At 34.6% G+C, this 12,538-nt stretch overlaps 2 protein-coding genes and 1 non-coding gene across 7 annotated transcripts; 1 reads left to right on the top strand and 2 right to left on the bottom strand.

Annotated features, from left to right (window-relative positions):
* The first annotated feature begins 1,369 nt into the window (after positions 1-1,369).
* On the top strand, positions 1,370-5,139 carry LOC143603895 (putative alpha-amylase 2). 2 transcript variants are annotated; one of them, XM_077080561.1, is made up of 14 exons: positions 1,372-1,825; positions 1,909-1,969; positions 2,166-2,775; positions 2,863-2,894; positions 2,971-3,103; positions 3,196-3,293; positions 3,471-3,515; positions 3,608-3,713; positions 3,804-3,930; positions 4,041-4,156; positions 4,263-4,339; positions 4,409-4,543; positions 4,630-4,698; positions 4,787-5,139. In XM_077080561.1, exons 1-14 carry the CDS (start codon positions 1,683-1,685, stop codon positions 5,057-5,059), a joined length of 2,025 nt encoding a protein of 674 aa, XP_076936676.1. In that variant the 5' UTR covers positions 1,372-1,682; the 3' UTR covers positions 5,060-5,139. The 2 variants fall into 2 exon arrangements, with proteins under 2 accessions (XP_076936675.1, XP_076936676.1); XM_077080560.1 differs by having other exon boundaries at positions 1,370-1,825; positions 2,166-2,894.
* Positions 5,140-6,536: 1,397 nt separating this feature from the next.
* Positions 6,537-6,609, bottom strand: TRNAA-UGC (transfer RNA alanine (anticodon UGC)). The gene has a single exon. It is a non-coding gene; the product is annotated as a tRNA-Ala (tRNA).
* A 1,450-nt stretch (positions 6,610-8,059) lies between these two features.
* Positions 8,060-8,980, bottom strand: LOC143603891 (mitotic-spindle organizing protein 1A-like). 4 transcript variants are annotated; one of them, XM_077080556.1, is made up of 2 exons: positions 8,770-8,980; positions 8,060-8,388 (listed from the first exon to the last, which is right to left on the bottom strand). In XM_077080556.1, exon 2 carries the CDS (start codon positions 8,371-8,373, stop codon positions 8,164-8,166), a length of 210 nt encoding a protein of 69 aa, XP_076936671.1. In that variant the 5' UTR covers positions 8,374-8,388; positions 8,770-8,980; the 3' UTR covers positions 8,060-8,163. The 4 variants fall into 4 exon arrangements, with proteins under 4 accessions (XP_076936671.1, XP_076936670.1, XP_076936669.1 ...); XM_077080555.1 differs by having other exon boundaries at positions 8,763-8,980; XM_077080554.1 differs by having other exon boundaries at positions 8,060-8,396; positions 8,763-8,980.
* Positions 8,981-12,538: the final 3,558 nt, after the last annotated feature.

Consider the following 12,538-nt stretch of genomic DNA (forward strand, 5'->3'; position numbering starts at 1 on the left):
TCACTGATGGTCCCAACTTTTAATGTATTTGTTCCTAACGGTCCATGGCTAACAGAATCCTATCGCCGTTAGTTTCAGATCGCCGGAAAAACGTTTTTGGTCGGGAAAGTCAATTTTTTGCCGGAAAACACCACCTGAACACCGCCACCACCACAAGTTGACTCACCGCCAACCAACCACCATCACTTAAGCACCATCAGCTGATTTCGACGATGGTTTTAGGGTTCCGGCGACCTCAATAATTGGGACTTTTACCAGGAAAATGTTCCTAAGGTATGATACAAAGTTACCATGAGTTTGAGACAAAATTGTTGAGTTTATCGGGAAAAAATGTGTGTTTTCCGGTCAAAAACGTTTTTCTGACGACCTGAAACTAACGATGTTAGAATTCTGTTAGTCGCGAACCGTTAAGAACAAATACGTTAAAAGTTGGGACCGTCAGTAGCCAATTCGTTAGTTAGAACCGACAGTGACCAAAAGAAAACAATTAGGACCAACGAAAACCAATATTTCTAAAATAAAATAGTAGTTGATTGTGTGTAAATGAGTGATAAAAAAAAGAAAATAATAATATTGTTGAGGTAAAGGAGGTTTGAGTAAAGGGGCAACAAAGTAATTTAATCAAAGAGTACACTACAGTGCTTTATTTATGGCGAGATCCCCGAAAAGCCACTCTGCTTTCTTGTTAACAATTAACAATTCCTTCCCGTGGATATCTTATATTGATGTTGCTATCCAAAGCCAAATACTCCTTGATCCACCATTCAGATCACTTTACTACCTTTCCTATTTTCAGGTCAGACTTTGTTAATGTTGAAGCTGTTCCGTTGAATTTGTATATTCATTTGAATGTCTGTTCAATGAACTTATGTTATATCTTTTCATTCCGGTGTGCGTGTGTATGTTTTGATTTGACTGACTGACTGACTCCAATTGTATTATACCCCTCAGATTTTACCTTTACATCCGTCGTTCATCACACTGACAGGTTTCTGTAATCCTTACGAAGAACTCATGCGTGATCTTTAAGTCATATGGATTTCTTTACCAATTCGGATACTATTATGAATTCCACGTCGAAACCTAACCGCTCTTTTTTTGCTTTTGGTGGGGATTTATACCAATTAACCTAGCTTAATAGGATAGCTTGTTGATAATTAATTACGTTGCTAGAATTGGTAATGTGATCTGTGTTGAAAGTTATTAAGTTAATCTTGAAACGAGTTAAAAGAGAGTAGAAGGTGTTAAAGTGGCAAGTTTAGTTTTTGTATGTTTGGCAAGTATCTAGTCTTTTATTTAAGTTGGATTACTATGGTTAATTTAGTATAAATAGATGAGTTAGGGCCTTAGGTGTCATTGTTAGTGTGTCAAGATTTATAATACACATAAAAGAGTCGATCTTGGTTGAGATCAAATTCCGTGTTCGTGTTCTTGGAGCTGATTTCCAACAATCTAATCATGAGGTTTTCTGATTGGGAAGAACTTAATGTTGGTTAATTGTTTAATAAGTTAATGCTTAATTAGTGTCTAGTGATCTGCCTATATCTCTGGATACCGTTTAACAGTGACGGTTTCATGTGATGGCCTTGGGTTTGAAGTTTGATTCTGCTTTAGACTCTTATATATTTGATTGTTGTAATTCTAAGCTTTGATGTAATAATTTATTCTCTTGACAGGGATAAATGGCTACAATCTCAGTAACAGATGTTGCCTTCAGGACCCTTCCACGCCACCCTTTTATCTCCTCAAGCAGTCGCAGGTCTAATTTGTATGTTCATGACAAGAGATATTCCATGACCTGTAGAAAGCACTCCAATAGTAAAAGGTTTATGATTTTAAATTACAGTGTTATTCTGTTTACATTTTTAGTTTTTACCTCAGTTAGAATCCTACATGTGGATGTTGCAGAAAGATCTTACACAAAAGAGAATACCTGTGCAATTCAAGGGCTGCAGTGTGCTGTAGTGCGGTATGTTAATATCATTATATGAAAATACTTCGTTACTGCTGTGAAATTCGTGGTACAATGCATTAGATTGGCATCAGTTACAGAAAATAATATTTGAAATATATATCAATTTCAATGATCCTGTCAACTTAATGCAGACAGAAAGCCAATGTGCACAATTGAAATTCAAGATTATTGTGTGTTCATCTTTTCACAGGGTGATTCTGGTGAGGCTTCTATAGATAATACAACACTAGAGCTCGATGAAGATGACCTAATCACAGCTAAACAAGCACTTTATGAGGCAATATCCAGACAAGAAGCCTTAGAAAAGGAAAAACATCAACTACTTGAGGAGTTGGCTACATCTAAGCTTAAGCAACAAGAACTTTTGTCAATACTAACACAAAACAAGAAAATGACAATCACGGAACTTGCACAATCTGTGGATGAAGATGAAACAACTGTCAATGGTGGAAGATTAGCCCTGGTAGTTGATGATAATTCTCAGAAATCAAAACTGATTAATGACGGCCCATGTAGAGAAATACCTGATTGGATGGCTCGAAGGATAGGTTCTGTTCATCCTAAGTTCCCTCCTAGAAAGATTAACTTTTCTGAAGTCAACACATCAAACTTCAAGTCTTTGGAATTGCCTAATCTTGCTGAAGTATGGTCAATAGCACAAGCAAAACCAAAAGATGGCGACACATTAACTAATCGTGTAATTGAGAAAGAAGTAATTCAAAAGAAACGTAAGGCTTTAGAACGTGCTCTGCAGCGGAAGACAAGTCAATGGCAGGAGACTCCAGAAGAAGTGAAATTAGGTGCTTTTTTATTTCATCATTTAGCTTTACTAAACCGTTATTTCTTGTCTATTATGTATAATTTCAGTTATTCTTTATGTCACGCAGAGCCAGGAACTGGCACAGGACGTGAGATTGTGGTTAGTAACCTGGTTTAGACTTACTACAATTTTTATTTCTTTAAATGTGTCTCTTATAAATCTTTATATTATGAAGTTTCAAGGTTTTAATTGGGAAAGCTGTAGAAAAAAGTGGTACCAGGATATGGCTCCAAAAGCTTCAGATTTATCTAAATGTGGGATAACAGCAGTGTGGTTACCTCCACCAACTGAATCTGTTGCTCCACAAGGTCTTCATTACTTAATTATCCTCTTTTTTTTTTCCTTTTTTTCATTCTTCTTTTGCCCAAATGAATTGAATTAAAATGATTAATGACTCCAGGGTATATGCCTTCTGATCTCTACAACTTGAACTCCGCATATGGCACTCAGGATGAGCTGAAGCATTGCATAGCGGAGATGCACAACCACCATCTTTTGGTATAATTCTGAAACAAAAAAAAAAGCTCGTATAGATGATAAAAAAATTGTAGCAAGAAAAAACTCTTTTTTCTATATACCCGTCGATTATTTTGGGTTGACTTATTAAAATCATAAGTTCAACAACCGTTTCTTTATCTTTTTTGGAGATTGATATATTTGTTTCATGTTTCACAGGTATTGGGTGATGTTGTACTAAATCATCGGTGTGCTCATAAACAGGTGAACTACAAACTGCGTATTGGTTATTTTCAGTTATTTTGTTTAGACATAACATCTCATTGTATAATTTCGGTTCTTTATATTGATCCCAGAGTGAAAATGGAGTGTGGAACATATTTGGTGGGAAGCTTGCATGGGGACCTGAGGCAATAGTTTGTGATGATCCAAATTTCCAGGGTCGTGGAAATCCTTCAAGTGGTATATATATAATTATCTACAGCACTTATGATTCACCTATATATGCATTTCTATCTGAATCACTTTATTTGTCCGTGCTATGAATTGCAGGTGACATATTTCATGCAGCACCAAACATTGATCATTCTCAGGATTTTGTAAGAAATGATGTAAAAGAGTGGCTGAACTGGCTCAAGAGCAATATTGGTTATGATGGCTGGCGCCTTGACTTTGTGAGGTGAATGTTTCCAATCAGTTTTTCTATTATCATTATATAAGTATTATTAGTATTATTAATACACACTTTTTTCAGTAATCTTATTAAAAATGAATAATTTTGAGTGACAGGGGATTCTCAGGTGGATATGTGAAAGAATACACTGAATCTTCAAATCCTGCATTTGCCATTGGAGAATATTGGGATAGTCTGGCTTACGAAGGTGGTAATCTATGCTACAACCAAGGTAAAAAAATAGAACTTAATGCTAAGAATGTTTGATTAGTGAGTTGACTTCATATTTATTCGTCATTAAATCACCCTTAATAAATGGCTTGATTATATGTTCTCAGATGCACATCGTCAACGTGTGATTAACTGGATCAACGCCACTGGTGGTACTTCATCTGCATTTGATGTCACAACAAAGGTAATACATTTGTTTACACATAAATCCTATGGAAAATAGCACAATTGTAATAGTTATTGTACTCTGCAGGGAATACTTCATGCTGCATTGCATAATCAATACTGGAGATTAATAGATCCAAATGGAAAACCAACTGGGGTAATGGGATGGTGGCCTTCACATGCTGTCACGTTCGTGGAAAATCATGATACCGGGTCAACACAGGTCCACTCTTAATCTTCATGTTTGGGTCAATGGTTATCTTTTAATCATATGATAGCTTAAAATGTAAATTAATAATTTTGTTACAGGGTCATTGGCCATTCCCACGAGATAAGCTTATGCAAGGATATGCATACATCTTAACCCATCCCGGGACGGTAATTTTGTGTTTTTGAATACGAGTGGCCCATCTTTTTCTTTCGTTTTTCCAAAGTGCTTATTTGTTTTTTTCATTCTATTTTGTAGCCTGTGGTATTTTATGACCATTTTTATGATTTTAGGCTTCGTGAGGTGATAACGGAACTAATAGAGGCTAGAAAACGGGCTGGGATTCACTGCAGAAGTCCAGTGAAGATTTACCATGCGAATAATGACGGGTATGTGGCGGGGATAGGAGATACATTGGTGATGAAGCTTGGTCAGTTTGATTGGAATCCTTCAAAGGAAATTGATTTGGATGGGAGTTGGCAAAAATTTTTTGATAAAGGGTCAGATTACCAGCTCTGGTTGAGAATGTAGTTCTTATATATTTATTTGTATGTATAACATTAAACTACTCAAATAATGTGAAAATAAACTTTAATTAAGTGCAATATAACTTTATTACAAAAAAATGACTTCTGTTGTAATTATTTTAACGTTCATATAAAATTGCTTCTGCCTTCTGCTATGGAGATAATTAATAATTACGTTCATATAAAATTGCATTTAATATTATTGTGTAGAAACTGGAAAAAAAAATGTTTTGATAAAAAATATCAAAACAGAAAATATAATTGAAGATGCGGGGGATCGAACCCCGTGCCTCTCGCAAGCAAAGCGAGCGCTCTACCATTTGATCTACATCCCCATTCTTGTTTTTATAATTTATGAGGTATATTTAATTCTCAATTTTAATGCTAAAAAATTCACCATGATATGATATTTTCATTTTTATTTTTAAATACAGGGTTTGCTATGTTAACTGAGTTGGTTGGCCAATCAGTATGACACGTTTATGCAGGGGGTGTTAATTGGGTCAATCTCTTCGGGTTTGCCAAGTTCAGGTTAGTCGGGTTTCGGCCTTCAGTTTAACAGGGTCGGGTTAGTTGGGATATAATAGATATCTGGCTGCAATATGTTTTATTTTTAATGATTGGGTTGTGAATAGTACAATGTAGTTATAATGGTGCCATGTAAAAATGTAAAGTTTATAGAAGACGAAAAGAAAATTAAGCTAAATAATCCAACACCATTCATCCTTGTGAAAAAATGTCACATTGGTTTTAGAAAAGCCTAATACATGCATGTCCGATCAGAGATGAACCATGAAAAGGATTAGGGGCCTGCAAGTTTTAAACACATTTTATAACTCAAAAGAGAAAATAAAATTAACTTCAACATTTCTGTAATCAAAGAAAAAAAGATCACATCACATGAATCAAACAATTCATTCAAAAAAATAAGCATAACTGTTAATCGGGTATTCGGATTAATTTGAAACCTGACTTAAAAAAACGAACAAGAAACCCGACCCTAATAAATGATTTAATGTGTCAAAGACAAGAGCCCTAACTTGTCCACACTTGTAATCATATCATCTGAACACGACTCGTGTAACACATTTATCTATAAAAGAAATCAGACGGAGTTGAGAGTTGGTTGATGAGTTGCAAACTTGCAATTAATGGATTTTAGTTCTTGAACAAAACTCATTTTTGTGTCGTATTTTATGTCATCAAATAAAAAGCTACCGACACTTTGGATGTTTATTTTTAAAGAAAAAAAATGTATTAATCGGCTCTTAACTAAATGTTCTATACTTGCTCCGGTCACCGTTGTTATAGATTCGATGTTGGTAATCATTATCATTTTATAGAAAAAATATATAATTGACATAACCTATTTTAAGAGTTGAGAGAAGCAACTAATGAATTAATATTTGTGAAGAAACTCAAAGTTTTCAACAAAGAATAATGAAGGTTTCAAGATAAAAGAAACAAAATATTAATTAATTTGGAGATGCGGGGGATCGAACTCCGTGCCTCTCGCATGCAAAGCGAGCGCTCTACCATTTGAGCTACATCCCCATCTGTGATTTCTCATCCCTTCAGTTTTGTATAATTTAAAATTTCAGTTCTAAAGAAAACAAGAAGCTATAATAAGTTCAGATTTTCAGTACAATCCAAAAATCAAGTCTGGTTGGTTGGCGGGATTGAATACGAGAAATTCACATATTCTAATTCAAAACAACTCATTTACTTAACCAAACATACCGGTAGAAAATGGATTGAACATGCCAACTCAAACACAACTTAGTAATTATACTCAATTGCATTAACAATATTAAAATGTTTTAATTTTGGACATCACAGTATTACTTGGTGCTTTATCTCTCTTATAGTTAGAGGTCACACATCATCGACTATGCCAAAAGTATATCATACGTTAAAGCTAGTCTAATGCACAAGTCGTACCAAAAGGGCAAAATTGTCTTTTTATATTAACATTCCAACACATTTATGCAAAAATTTTAAAAGAAACTTATAAATTTGGCAATCTTGTTCGGTTTTTCTTTTTTCCACACGACAGATACTTTAGAGTTTCTTCATCTTGATGGTGGCCTGGCCAAAGTGAAAATGATTTACGCTTATTTGAATAATTGATATATATTGTGTGTTTATCTCCTGCGTATCAATCATTCAAACAGTGTGTGTGTGGCACGGTATGAACAAAATCCATCATCAAATATAAGATAAACATGAATGTTGGAACCAAACCATTCGCATTACAAGTAAACATGAATTTCACTATATGTGAGCAATGCAGTTACATGTGGGTAAAGAACAAGTAGAAATTGATGACTTTGAAATGAAGTCAATGGTGCGTTTCAATCTACGAACCATCCTTTTTTTTAACGACAAGAATTATATTAAAAAACTTCCACTAAGAGAACAGAACAAAACCCGATACAAATACGGCCCATTACAAGTTTGTTTTTTCGTAACTTTGTATCTAGCTACTTGCTAGATGCTGTGTTTTTCAAGTGTTTAATGATTAATGAAATTCACATGTGTAGCCACTAGCCAGCCACAATCCAGTTCATCTATAAACAAAACCCAACCCAGGTAAAAAGTCAACTAAAGATAATATCACAATATCACATTATCATTTATCACCTGCTTTTTTTCTTCTCTTTATATATAAAGTCTTTTTAATATGTTTTGATTTATTTTTTTCTTCGGTTCACATCTATTCACACATGATCTAACTTTCTCAATCTCTCTAATTAAAGCGTTTGAACACTTGTTATAGATGTTTAAAAATGCGCAGCACGGCCCGATCAACACAACACGACACATTATGTCAGCTCTACAATTCATCACATGCAAATCTAAACACTCATTGACAACGTTGTCACTAGACCTCGCATAAAACAACGTTGTAACTTGCGCGTGCGTATGTATCTCTAGGTGTTTGTGTGTGTATACGTATAAATGTGACTGTGTAATACAAACATAGAAACTGCAGTCCTTTCCATAGCATAAATTCCATTTAAATGTTTCATAACGTTAACGAAATTAACATGAAACCAAAACACATCAAACTGGAATCCTGAAACAATACAAGACTTAACATATACATCATTTACTTGACGGTGTAGAGGACGTCAATGGCGGGTCCCTGCGGAACTCCTTGACCACTGCAGCAAGTGCCTCCGGGTTGAAACCGAGGTCACAGAGTGCAATGAGCACAGAAAGAGTGTGGCGGTCTAACCCGGTCTCAAGAATATTCGACATCTGAAAAACTAACTCAAGTGATTCCTTTGCGGTGCGTGCAGCATCTTGATCCATAGAATCAACCTAAGACTTACAAACTGCTGCAAATTCAAAAACCTAACTATGAAATATGAATCAAACAATTCATGATAGTTTGACATGAAGATCACTACTGAGAATCTAAAATATTATAAACACTACAGAATTTGTCAATTTAATCTCATTTCAGCTCTATGCAGTTGATATCGGTGATATGTTGGTTATCGGTCCCTTGGTAAAATATCGGTCATAATATCGGTGATATCCATGACTGATCTGGGTCGGGTCACCCCTGGGCGGAATTAAGCGAGGAAAATTAGATGAAAGGCATCGTGGATTCAAAGATTGTATATGAGGTAGATTCGATATCAGATCTTGCGAATGAATCAAAGCTGTATGTATCATAAATAAATTTTGAATTTTACCTTTTACACGCAGTTGAAACGGATCTGGAACTCGGACCACAATAACACAGTGACGGAGGTTGTGTTGCGACGGCGTTACGGTGGTTGATTTGGGCGAACGACGGTGGTAGGGTTTCAGGACGTTGGGGATTTGTTCTGGTGGAAATGAAGTAAAGCGGGTCGATGGGTCATGTACGGGTCGCCCGTTTTTCTATTTGTAATGCGGGTGCGGATTAATACTAAACCGAATGAAGCATCGTTCATGTTTGTTCCTTTAGCATTAAACGTGTTCACGAATGATTCGTGAAGACTAACTGACATAAAATCTTGTTTGTGTTCTTCGTTAAGAAATTAAACTTAGATACGAACAAGTCACAAACGCAAACGAGTATGTAAACTTTACAATCCTACGTGTGAGTGTTGCCTGATGAGTTTCCTTATTCTTTTACTTGTATTTATATTAAATCCATTACTTTATTTCTTAAATATAAATTTTTACAATGTCAAATTCTAAACTATTGTTGTTACACCTGAATCATTGTTATTTGTTTGTTCTTTTTATGTTTGATTATTATAAGGAACCATCTATCTCCCATAAATGATACGAGTTTGAAAAGAAATCTTCTAGAATACATAAGCTCAAGTGCTACGTTGGTTTCTATGTGCTTTCATAACCTAGTCTAAGGTGGAGCGATAAACGGTTTTTGTGGTACACGAGCATTCACGTCATCCTAACTCTAAATAAACTAAAATAATAATCACAGATTTATCATTATACATAGGTTTCTATAAATGGTTTTTCTGGCGTCTAGTGACTGCCATCGTTAAGATTCTGTAAATTGCAGATTCCTAATAGGAAATATGTTAAAGAGAGGACCGTCAAAATGCATTTTGTTAATTAAGTTTGTTACTTGTCAATAATTATTAGCTAAGATTATTTAAATCTAATTTTCTAAAAAATGAAAAAGAAAGTGTATTGGTTATGGGCCGGACTACACATTTTCAGTTTTTTGGGCCCAATTTAGTTACTCTTACTTTAAGAAAACAAAATTTAATTTTCACTTTGGGCTTTTGTTGGTATTCTTATATTCTTTTTTGGAATTTTTTTGGAATAAATGTTTACTAGGGTTCCGTAAGCTTTTATAAAAATAAAGTACTAGAACTACACAAATATGTAAAAGAGGTAAGGGGTGAAGTATAACTATTGTTTCTTTTAAAAAAAATAAGGTAAAGAGTGAAGAATGGTCAATTCATGTGAGATTTAGATCATCCAAATCTATGATTGTGCTATTAGTTTCCACTTTCTAGGAGCATTCATATACTTTAAAGTGAAGAAGAACGATATCAAAATTTTTCCATTTGTCCATTTCACACTATTTTTAAATTAAATTATCAACATTGACATTCTATATTAACTGCTTTAGCTATAAACTTACTAGACATAAGAAAATGGCTAATAAAAAATCAAAATATGACTTGAATAAAATGTGATATATTTCTCAAGCCAGCCTACCATGGGGTAGAGGTAAAGCTGCCTACATCTTACCCTCCTCAGACCCTACCATAGCTTTGCTATTGGTGGGATATACTGAGTACGATGATGATGATATTTCTCAAGCCACGTTTTGTTATAAGTGAGTCCAAAACCGCTATTATTGTTCACGTATATGTAAAACCTATAGCTTTTATTGGATTAATGACACATAATTCACATAACATGGAAATAACTTGGATATCCAAGTTACACCTCAGCTATCTTAAGAGAATTTGTCCAATTAGACGGTTATCATTTATCACTTATCACCATCTTCGGACATCGCAAAAAACCATCACAAATTCTCTGTCATGTCATTCAATTTCTTTTTATCTTCTCCATGAAAGATAACTGCAGAAATTCTACCTCCGAAACAAAACACAGGACGGGTTATTTTAATATCTCATGCCACCTAAGCGTCAGGCAGACGACAAACGAGTTCAAAGACCCTCATTGCATAGGTTTAAAAAAGAAACATTTAACCCATCGGCCCCCCAAATTACATAGATTCACATCACAACCAAATTCACATCATTTCTTATCGACTCTATCATCGAATTTAAAAATAATTAAATTAATCAATCAATTAACCAACCATACAAATCCCAAATGAATTCACATATTAACATATAACCAACATATAAAATAATAAAAGTATAAAATAAATTAAGACGAATAGATATAAATAATTCGAAATAAAAAAAAATCTAAACCACTAGAAGCCTAACATGCATTCAAAATCTAAAGTCAACACCAAATTAAAACAAAATAAATAAATAGATAAAATAAATAAAAAAAGCCTCTCTTTGATTTCTTCTCTGATCCATATTAAAAAAAATAAATATAAAAATCTTATATATAGTAAGTAATTAATTAATAATTAGTGCTGTACAAGTGAAGGTGAACCGTAAGAATCGACTAATTTCTGTAAGATGGAGACTTGTGTGCGTAGAAGAAGAATGTAATCCGCGGTTTCTTTAAACAGTTTATCAGCAGATTACGTGCACTTCGTTTTGGGTAATAATTTATATCAATTTATAATGACAATCCGATTATAATATACATACTTGGAGTGTAACGTATAGCCAGTAAGATGGTTAGTAGTGGTGAAGCCGGGACCATAAACAAGCCGCACGGGGGGGGGGGGGGTAGTAGCGGACTTAATATGCATACGGAAAATTTTTTCAGACGAAAAGACACAAGGGGGATGGGGTAATGAAGCCGTGCTTATAGTGGTTAGGGTGTAGAGTATGAAGTCAAGGGTTCAATCCCCTAATCTCTTCGGGTGTAACATTTAACCAGCAAAAAAAATATTAATATACAAAAATTGCAAAAAATGCATGAATTTTACATCAGGAATCATACAATTTCAGTTGTTAAATGTACATGTATTTTAAGTATTATAAGGGTCCGCCTAATCGTAAGTATATCAATCTTCTTTATTGTTAAATACTCCACCCATATCACATATTTCACAAGATAGCATTTTATTATGGAGTTATGGCCTCGGGTTTCGGTTGAAGGGTCTTAGTCCGTTTTGGTGTTTGTGGTAGTGTTAGCTTTCATCTTCTTAGATTTGATCCAGCCACTTCAAATCCTTCTTTAATATAGTAGAGCCAAGATGATGTTATAGCTAAGATGCAGGGTAAGGTGTACAGTGATATTAAAGAGAGAGATAACTCTAGTCTAAAATAGTGTCTTCACCGCATTTATGGTGATCTCGTGGTGCATACAACCGTGTGTGCACACAAGATAGAGAGGAGATAGTAAGAGTTAAACACATGTTACTTCCTTTTTTTTTGTGTATGAAAGCATTCCTATTTATAAAAGTTAAGTGCCATTTTTATACCTGTGGTTTGTTCAATTACGCAACTTTAGTACCATTTTTGATTTTTTTGCAAATGACTACTTCAGTTTTCTAAAACTTGCAATGTTAGTACTTTCTCTAACCCCGTTTATTTTTGTCCGTTAAGTCAAGAGTACTTTGGTAATTTCGTTATTTTCTTTATTTATTTTTTCTTTTAATCACATACCCCTTTTATATCCATAAAAACATAAATCCCCAAATCAAGTGTTTTCTATCCAAAACCTAAATCCTCAAATCAAGAGTTTTTTTCTTTGTTCGCAAGCAATCACTGCACACCCACCTTCGGCTCGCCGGAAAACGCACCCAACCACCACCGCTTCCAACTTTTGCTCGCCGCGCCAACTACTTACATCCACCATCGTCACCACACCTCCGTCATCTCTATCGTCGCTGCAC

This window comes from Bidens hawaiensis, unplaced genomic scaffold (genome assembly GCF_021521415.1).
Source record: "Bidens hawaiensis isolate Kalapana, Puna unplaced genomic scaffold, B.hawaiensis_p1.1 tig00063317_1, whole genome shotgun sequence".
Taxonomy (NCBI): domain Eukaryota; kingdom Viridiplantae; phylum Streptophyta; class Magnoliopsida; order Asterales; family Asteraceae; genus Bidens; species Bidens hawaiensis.

What these genes read in the sequence shown, in the direction of transcription:
- LOC143603895 (XM_077080560.1), top strand. Translation starts at nt 1,683, where the DNA reads ATGGCTACAATCTCAGTAACAGATGTTGCCTTCAGGACCCTTCCACGC. An exon ending in GCACAGGACGTGAGATTGTG is followed by an intron (nt 2,895 to 2,970) that starts GTTAGTAACCTG and finishes TATATTATGAAG; the next exon opens with TTTCAAGGTTTTAATTGGGA. An exon ending in TGGCGCCTTGACTTTGTGAG is followed by an intron (nt 3,931 to 4,040) that starts GTGAATGTTTCC and finishes TTTGAGTGACAG; the next exon opens with GGGATTCTCAGGTGGATATG.
- LOC143603891 (XM_077080556.1), bottom strand. Translation starts at nt 8,373, where the DNA reads ATGGATCAAGATGCTGCACGCACCGCAAAGGAATCACTTGAGTTAGTT.